General features: G+C 41.7%; 1 protein-coding gene across 1 annotated transcript in view; it reads right to left on the bottom strand.

The window, feature by feature from the left end:
• The window catches only part of mtor (mechanistic target of rapamycin kinase), a 294825-nt gene that overhangs the window by 262826 nt on the left and 22068 nt on the right, over positions 1 to 9931 (bottom strand). Inside the window, exons 8-13 of the mRNA XM_061889707.1 lie at positions 6365 to 6473; positions 6118 to 6301; positions 5915 to 6043; positions 5611 to 5855; positions 2248 to 2457; positions 1961 to 2166 (exon numbers count right to left, since the gene is read on the bottom strand). Of these exons, the coding sequence (XP_061745691.1) occupies positions 1961 to 2166; positions 2248 to 2457; positions 5611 to 5855; positions 5915 to 6043; positions 6118 to 6301; positions 6365 to 6473 (1083 nt within the window). The remainder of the gene's footprint in view (positions 1 to 1960; positions 2167 to 2247; positions 2458 to 5610; positions 5856 to 5914; positions 6044 to 6117; positions 6302 to 6364; positions 6474 to 9931) is intronic.

Here is a 9931-nt window from a genome sequence, read left to right as displayed (position 1 = left end):
ATATAGCAATGTATGATATTCTAGTGGAAGACGTAAGAGTGCTACCTGAAAGAGCATCTTGCGCAGAAAGGGTATATATTCTAGTGGAAGACGTAAAAGTGCTACCAGAATGAGCATCTTGCGCAGGAAGGGAATACATTCTAGTGGAAGACGTAAGAGTGCTACCTGAATGAGCATCTTGTGCAAGAAAGTTATACATTCTAGTGGAAGACGTAAGGGTGCTACCTGAATGAGCATCTCGCACAGGAAGGGTATACATTCTAGTGGAAGATGTAAGAAAGCTACCGAAATGAGCATCTTGCGCAAGAAGGGTATACATTCTAGCGGAAGACGTAAGGGTGCTACCTGAATGAGCTTCTTGCGCAGGAAGGGTATACATTCCAGTGGAAGACGTAAGAGCGCTACCTGAAAGAGCATCTTGCGCAGAAAGGATATATATTCTAGTGGAAGACGTAAAAGTGCTACCTGAATGAGCAACTTGCGCAGGAGGGGAATACATTTTAGTGGAAGAGGTAAGAGTGCTACCTGAATGAGCATCTTGCGCAAGAAGGGTATATATTCTTGTGGAAGACGTAAGAGTGCTACCTAAATGAGCATCTTGCGCAAGAAGGGTATATATTCTAGTGGAAGACGTAAAAGTGCTACCTGAATGAGCATCTTGTGCAAGAATGTTATACATTCTAGTGGAAGACGTAAGGGTGCTACCTGAATGAGCATCTCGCACAGGAAGGGTATACATTCTAGTGGAAGACGTAAAAGTGCTACCAGAATGAGCATCTTGCGCAGGAAGGGAATACATTCTAGTGGAAGACGTAAGAGTGCTACCTGAATGAGCATCTTGTGCAAGAAAGTTATACATTCTAGTGGAAGACGTAAGGGTGCTACCTGAATGAGCATCTCGCACAGGAAGGGTATACATTCTAGTGGAAGACGTAAGAAAGCTACCGAAATGAACATCTTGCGCAAGAAGGGTATACATTCTAGTGGAAGACGTAAGGGTGCTACCTGAATGAGCTTCTTGCGCAGGAAGGGTATACATTCTAGTGGAAGACATAAGAGTGCTACTAATGAGCATCTTGCGCAGAAAGGGTATATATTTTAGTGGAAGACGTAAAAGTGCTACCTGAATGAGCATCTTGCGCAGGAAGGGTTTATATTCCAGTGGAAGACGTAAGAGCGCTACCTGAAAGAGCATCTTGCGCAGAAAGGATATATATTCTAGTGGAAGACGTAAAAGTGCTACCTGAATGAGCATCTTGCGCAGGAGGGGAATACATTTTAGTGGAAGACGTAAGAGTGCTACCTGAATGAGCATCTTGCGCAAGAAGGGTATATATTCTTGTGGAAGACGTAAGAGTGCTACCTAAATGAGCATCTTGCGCAAGAAGGGTATATATTCTAGTGGAAGACGTAAAAGTGCTACCTGAATGAGCATCTTGCGCAGGAAGGGTGTACATTCTTGTGGAAGCTGCATGAGTGCGACCTGAATGAGCATCTTGCGCAGGAAGGGTATACATTCTAATGGAAGACGTAAGAGTGCTACCTGAATGAGCATCTTGCGCAAGAAGGGTATTTATTCTAGTGGAAGACGTAAGAGTGCTACCTGAATGAGCATCTTGCGCAGGAAGGGTATACATTCTAGTGGAAGACGTAAGAGTGCTACCTGAATGAGCATCTTGTGCAGAAAGGGCATATATTCTAATGGAAGATGTTAGAGTGCTACCTGAATGAGCATCTTGCGCAGGAAGGTTATAGATTCTAGTGGAAGATGTAAGAGTGCTATCTGAATGAGCATCTTGCGCAGGGGTATATGTTCTAATGGAAGATGTTAGAGTGCTACCTGAATGAGCATCTCGCGCAGGAAGGGTATACATTATAGTGGAAGACGTAAGAGTGCTACCTAAATGAGCATCTTGCGCAGAAAAGGTATATATTCTAGTGGAAGCTGCATGAGTGCTACCTGAATGAGCATCTTGCGCAGGAAGGGCATGACGAAAGCCGGGTTCATGCTGCTAAGACGTCCGATGGTGCAGATAGCAAGTTCTCTGATCTCAAAGACTTCATCATTGAGGGCCACAAAGAGTGCCTGCAGGTTCTCAGCCTGGGCCAGGTGGGCGTCGAAGCGCTCGTCCAGGGAGGCCAGCACGCAGTACCTGATGTCGGGGTCTGAGGACGGAGAGTGGTTGGGTGGGGGTGGGGGGACACGATGCGTGACTGTTGTTGACCTAAAGTCCGGTCAAAGGTTACCTGGGTCTGTGATGCCCACCACCAGCAGCTTGCTCAGCACATCGGCCACCACCTGCACAGCCGTCTGGCTGACAACGTGGCCGCTGATGGGGTGTATGGAGGGCGTGAGGAGGCGGGAGCAGGTCCTCGCCGCCTCCATTCGGATCTCCTTGTGCTCACTGTTCAGGAAGTGGTCAGCACAGTGCCGCACAAACTGGGTGAGGGAGTGTCCTGACGAGAGAGCACGGACATGAGCCACCCAAAATATGCAACAACAACCCAGAGTTTGGGTCACAGCAGGTCTTCCAACCCATACATGTCCTCGCAGTTGAAGACGCATTTCTCTCCAGGCTGCAAAGTACAAGCTGCCGTAATACGAGGGTACTCAACTTATTTTTACACTTACATGGCATTGTCACATGACTGACAGTTTAGAATATTAACATTTTAATTGCCCATGATTAACTTAATTTTACAATAACAAGGCAGTGTCATATGACTGACAGTTAAGAACATTAACATGTTATTTACCAATGATTAACTTATTTTTACACTTACATGGCAGTGTCACATGACTCTGACAGTTAACATTAAAATATTATTTGCCCATGCTAACTTATTGTTACACTTACATGGCAGTGTCACAGGACTCTGACAGTTAACAGTAAAATGTTATTTGCCCATGCTTAACTTATTTTTGCACTTACATGGCAGTGTCACATAACTATGACAGTTTAGAACATTAAAATGTTATTTACCCATGCTTAATTTATTTTTACACTTACATGGCAGTGTCACATGACTATGACAGTTAACATTATGATGTTATTTGCTCATGCTTAACTTATTTTTACACTTACATTACAGTGTCACATGACTATGACAGTTAACATTAAAATGTTATTTGCCCATGCTTAACTTGTTTTTACACTTACATTACAGTGTCACATGACTATGACAGTTAACATTAAAAAGTTATTTGCCCATAATTAACTTATTTTTACACTTGCATGGCAGTGTCACATGACTATGACAGTTAACATTAAATTGTTATTTACCCGTGCTTAAATTTTTTTACACTTACATAGCAGTGTCACATGACTGACAGTTTAAAACATTAATACGTTATTTACCCATGATTAACTTGTTTTTACACTTACATGGGAGTGTCACATAACTGACAGTTTAGAACATTAACATGTTATTTACCCATGATTAACTTATTTTTACACTTACCAGGCGGTGTCACATGACTGACAGTTTAAAACATTAATATGTTATTTACCAATGATTAATTTAATTTTACACTTACATGGCAGTGTCACATAGCTGACAGTTTAGAACATTAACATATTTACCCATGATTAACTTATTTTTACACTTACATGGCAGTGTCGCCTGACTGACAGTTTAAAACATTAATATGTTATGTACCCATGATTAACTTATTTTTACACTTACATGGCAGTGTCACATGACTATGACAGTTAACAATAAATTGTTATTTGCCCCTGCTTAACTTTTTTTAACATTTACATTGCAGTGTCACATGACTGACAGTTTAGAACATTAACATGTTATTTACCCATGCTTAACTTATTTTTGCACTTACATGGCAGTGTCACATAACTATGACAGTTTAGAACATTAAAATGTTATTTACCCATGCTTAATTTATTTTTACACTTACATGGCAGTGTCACATGACTCGACAGTTAACATTAAAATGTTATTTGCCCATGCTTAACTTATTTTTACACTTACATGGCAGTGTCACATGACTATGACAGTTAACATTAAAATGTTATTTGCCCATGCTTAACTTATTTTTACACTTACATGGCAGTGTCACATGACTATGACAGTTAACATTAAAATGTTATTTGCCCATGCTTAACTTATTTTTACACTTACATAGCAGTGTCCCATGATTGACAGTTAACATTAAAAGGTTTTTTGCCCATGCTTAACTTATTTTTGCACTTACATGGCAGTGTCACATAACTGACAGTTTAGAACATTAACATGTCATTTACCCATGATTAACTTTTTTTACACTTACATGGCAGTGTCACATGACTATGACAGTTAAGAACATAAACATGTTATTTACCCATGATTAACTTATTTTTACACTTGTGGAGTTAAGTCACAATGTGCTTGACTTATTTTTACACTTCAAAACTATCACAATATAAGTGTTTTATATCGGTAAATATTGATATTTTTGATGAACTATGGAAAATAAGGACTCTGATAAAAATACATTTTATATGACATTTAACCGTTCTGTGAATATAATCCCTCAGCTATCAAGGCAGAAAGGAAACAAACATGGAAAACACTCAAACAATGTCAACAAAATAGTATAGTCAAATTGAACACTTAACAGTAAGCTTTTAAGAATAATAAATATGTAAGAAATGCTTCATAAAGTGTAAGAAAATAGTGCAAAGTGTGAAAATGTAAACGTAGAGAAACTTGACAGGATCTATTTTCTGCAGGTTTAGTAGAAGGAAGTTACAGCTGTGCTCTAATGGGTCAGCGCGGTTAAGGTGGTGTGGTATTAGCGCTCTTGCCTTGCATCATTTACAGACCACATTGGTCTGACTACGGTCCTTTTCAAAACATCCAAAAAACTGCGATATCAAAAATGCAAACCGTTTTTGTTAAACACATGCAAATACACCAAAAAGGTGTTTTATCATTTGTGCTGTAGCGCCATCTTGTGGACTAGTTCCGTCACTGTAGGTGCTGCTGGGTGAATGTGAATTCCATGTTGCTTAAAGTGTTGAACCAGAAGTAGAAATGCCGATCCATCTTTTAGCTGTCCATTACGTTTCTACTCGTATGGTTTCTTCAATCGTTACTCCAACCAATGTTTGTAAGTTTTACAATATAACTAAAACAATTCTTTCTTATTAAAGCGTCCCATGTATGATGTCTGTGTCGAGTGTTTCCATGCATATTTGTACATGCAATCGTAATGTAATTAAGCTATTGGGATTAGCTAATATGCTAACACATTTACAAGTGCCTTTGTTAGTATTATTAACTTACAAAGACATTCTTTTTGTATTGTTTAATTTTCACAAATTCCTCTGTAAATTCACCAAAACGTCACCGAGGAGTTATTGAGTCTGTTTAGCTGATTAGAGAGCTAGCTTGTGCAGCTAGTGGGTCCATGACCATGACTTCTGTTTTGTTTGATCAGCCGTTTTACTGCTCTGTTACAGACACCGTTTGGAAACAATTATGGTATGTAAATTAATATTTACAGAACATTCAAAATTAGTGGGTGCGGCTTATAACCCGGTGTGCCCTATAAACATTACCATTTAATGGAGACAATGTGACCCTGGTGCAAACTTTCCAAACTCTTACCTTCAAATTCGAAGCTTCCCAGCGTGCGCAGGGCCAGCGTGATGCTGCCCACGTCGCTGGCCTCCGGGATATTGGTGAGGCTGGGCGAGGCCAGCTGGTGAGCCAAACCTTTGGGCATGCCGGGGTGACGCAGCGGCTTGTGCATCAAAACCAGCGAGAGCATCTTCAGCAGCCCGTCCTGGATGTCTTTCTTCAGCTGCGGGATCTGCCGGCTGAGGTCGTACAGCACCGCTGTCAGCGCAGGGCTGGACAGACCGTCAAGTTAGGGGAGGAACCAACCGTCAAAGTGAAGGATGTACGATACCTGAGGCCCACAGCCAACATGGGTTCCAGCAGCTCCTTGATGTCTGGTTGGATGCTGGGACCCATGGCTCTGGAGAGCATGCTGATGCAGGTAAACACTGTAGCATCCACCTGGATGGACTTCTGCCTCCTGCACAGAAGAACTTTAGGAGAACCGCAACTACAAGTAGTGAGCGTGAACATCACATGTCAACAATGACTGACTTGTGAGCAAAATCTTTGGGGGGTAGAGCCGCCTTGATGATCTCCAGGATCTTTGCCAGGTAGGGCTGGATTTCCGCCCGGACCGCCACCACCAGCAGGCCCAGAGCCTGGAAGGCTGCCGTCCTCTCCTTCTCCTTCTTAAGGCTGCCCAGCAGGTAGCCCATGGTGTCGGCCAGATACTGGTCTGCAAGTCCAACAAGGCCGTATCAACCCATTGGCCTGGACATTACCAATGAAGCACACTCACCGGTGAAGGTGTGCGGCTGGAAGGCGCCAAGACGTGGAAGCAGATTGAGGATGGTCATCTGGATCAGAGGGTTCTTACTGGTTCTATACTTTAGAACCCATCTACACACCTGGGGACACAACACAATAAGTGCTTGCGTTCACCTAAGAACCTTCTGCAGTGGTCAAATAACATTGTCATTAACAGCTGCACCGTGTTTACTTGTGTGCAATATCATGTGCGATACAAGCAGTCCTGCAGAGTGTTTGTGTGTGATGTGATATGTGCGATAGAAGCAGTCCTGCAGCGCGTTTATTTGTGTGATATATTTTGCGATACAAGCTGCCCTGCAGCAAGTTTAATTGTGAGCTATGTCATGTGCGATACAAGCAGTCCTGCAGCGTGTTTACTTGTGTGTCATGTGCGATACACGCAATCCTGCAGTGTGTTTACTTGTGTGTGAGATAATTTGCGATAAGAGTAACCCTGCAGCATGTTTACTTGTGTGTGATATCATGTGCGATACAAGCAGTTCTGCAGGGTTTACTAGCGTGTGATATCATGTGCGATACAAGCAGTTCTGCATCGTGTTTACTAGCGTGTGATATCATGTGCGATATGAGCAGTCCTGAAGCATGTTAACTTGTGTGGTATCATCTGCGATACAAGCAGTTATGAAGCGTGTTTACTTGTGTGTGATATCCTGTGTGAAACAAGCAATTCTGCATCGTGTTTACTTTTCCATCCATCCATTTTCTACCGCTTATTCCCTTTTGGGGTCGCGGGGGGCGCTGGCGCCTATCTCAGCTACAGTCGGGCGGAAGGCAGGGTACACCCTGGACAAGTCGCCACCTCATCGCAGGGCCAACACAGATAGACAGACAACATTCACACTCACATTCACACACTAGGGCCAATTTAGTGTTGCCAATCAACCTATCCCCAGGCGCATGTCTTTGGAAGTGAGAGGAAGCCGGAGTACCCGGAGGGAACCCACGCATTCACGGGGAGAACATGCAAACTCCACACAGAAAGATCCCGAGCCTGGATTTGAACCCAGGACTGCAGGACCTTCGTATTGTGAGGCAGATGCACTAACCCCTCTGCCACCGTGAAGCCCTCGTGTTTACTTTTGTGTGATGTAATTTGCGATACAAGCTGTCCTGAAGTGTGTTTACTTGTGTGTGATATCATGTGCAATAAAAGCTGTCCTGCAGCATATTTACTTGTGTGTGTGATAATGTGTGTGATACAAGTATTCCTGCAGCGTGTTTACTTGTGTGTGTGTGATATGTGTGATACCAACATTCCTGCAGCGTGTTGACTTGTGTTATATCATGTGCGGCGATACAAGCAGTCCTACAGCGTGTTTAGTTGTGGGTGTGATATCATGTGTGATACAAACAGTCTTGCAGCGTGTTTACTTGTGTGTGACATCATGTGCGATACAAGCAGACCTGCAGAATGTTTACTTGTGTGTGATATCCTGTGTGATACAAGCAGTCCTGCAGCGTGTTTACTTGTGTGTCGGGCTGGGCGATATTGCCTTTTTTTAATATTGCGATATTTTTAGGCCATATCGCGATATACGATATATATTACAATATTTTGCCTTGGCCTAGAATGAACACTTAATGCATATAATCACAGCAGTATGATGATTCTATGAGTCTACATTAAAATATTTTTCTTCATACTGCATTCATATATGCTACTTTTAAACTTTCATGCAGAGAGGGAAATCACAACTGAGTCAATTGACCAAAAGTGTATTTATTAAAGTTATTAAGCAATGGCACAAACATTCAAGTCATTTCCAAAACATAAATTGCAAGATTGTCAGAGACATTTTAAGTGTGAAATAAAAATTAGCTGCATAATAGGAAATCAAATAGTATTCGTCCTTCGCTATGTGGTATGTTATTAAAATTATGAAATTCTCTTATTTCTCTAGTGAGTGTCTTTACAAATGATGCTCCATATTAGCATTATGCTACTTTTTATAGCAACGCTTTTTCCCCCCACACTTGACAAATTACGGTTGTCCGTTCGACATATTCCCATTTGAAGCCGAACCACCGCCAGACGATGAACAGCCTGCTATTTTTATTGGGAATTAAGTCTTTCTTCATTTGTTACCAGATCCACACCTTTTTTCTCGTACGGCTACGTTAGCAGCTAACGTTAGCCACGCCGCTACCTCTCTGTTGGGCGAGGGTGTGTATGTCACGTATGACCTGACAGTTTGTGACGTATGTAAGAATGTGCGCCTGCTTGTCTGTGAGGAGACACAGGAAAGAGCGAGGAGAGCCTGACGTGTACGCCCGCAGCTAAAAGTCCTGCGTGAGAACGTACACTCAAATATTACGATATAGTCAATGTCTATAGCGCACAGAGACAAACCCAGGATATATCGTATATATCGATATATCGCCCAGCCCTACTTGTGTGTGATATCAAGTGCAATTCAAGCAGTCCAGAGTGTTTCGTGTGCGTAGAGGAGCTGTTTGTACTACTAGGACCATCAGTGTGAAATATAATAATAATAATAATAGATTGGATTTATATAGCGCTTTTCAACTTATCACTTATCACTCTGGCACTGTTCCCCTCGCATTCAAATAAGCGGTTATTCATCCTATAATAAATTATAAATGATAAATGGGTTGTACTTGTATAGCGCTTTTCTACCTTCAAGGTACTCAAAGCGCTTTGACACTACTTCCACATTTACCCATTCACACACACATTCGCACACTGATGGAGGGAGCTGCCATGCAAGGCGCCAACCAGCACCCATCAGGAGCAAGGGTGAAGTGTCTTGCTCAGGACACAACGGACGTGACGAGGTTGGTTCTAGGTGGGATTTGAACCAGTGACCCTCGGGTTGCGCACGGCTACTCTCCCACTGCGCCACGCACAGAGAAAGTAATAATACCACCTTCGCTTTCGACAACCAAACAATTACACAAAGGGACTCGGTAAAGAGTTTGGGTAGTATCTCTGACCCAACTCTCTCGTTTGAGTCACACATTAAGAGTGTTACTAAAACAGCCTTCTTTCATCTCTGTAATAACGCAAAAATTTGTCTCATTTTGTCCACTAGCGACGCTGAGATCATTATACATGCGTTCTTTGTGTCTCGTCTCCATTACTGTAATGTATTATTTTCGGTCCTCCCTATGATTAGCATTAAAAGATTACTTTGTTAGTTTACTTTGTTGTTCTTTTGACAAGAACAACAAAGTTTGATTATATTACGCCTATACTCTGTATACCTATATATATATATATATATACACATCTATACTGTATGTACCTATTAGGGTTGTCCTGATACCAATAATTTGGTATTGGTACGTTACCAAAATGTATAACGATACTTTGATACTTTTCCAAATAAAGGGAACTACGAAAAAGTGTCAATTTTGGCTTTATTTTAACAGAAAATGTTACAGTACAATAAACATGTTTCCTATTGCGCTCAAATAACAATTTTAGAAGGTTAAAATATACATTAAAGGGCATTAAAAACATTGTGTTTTTCTTGTTGCACTCAAAGAACAATTTACAATTTTCCATATTCCA

The sequence above is a fragment of the Nerophis ophidion genome, linkage group LG27, assembly GCF_033978795.1.
Source record: "Nerophis ophidion isolate RoL-2023_Sa linkage group LG27, RoL_Noph_v1.0, whole genome shotgun sequence".
NCBI lineage: Eukaryota > Metazoa > Chordata > Actinopteri > Syngnathiformes > Syngnathidae > Nerophis > Nerophis ophidion.
This window is presented reverse-complemented; position numbering and strand designations above follow the sequence as displayed.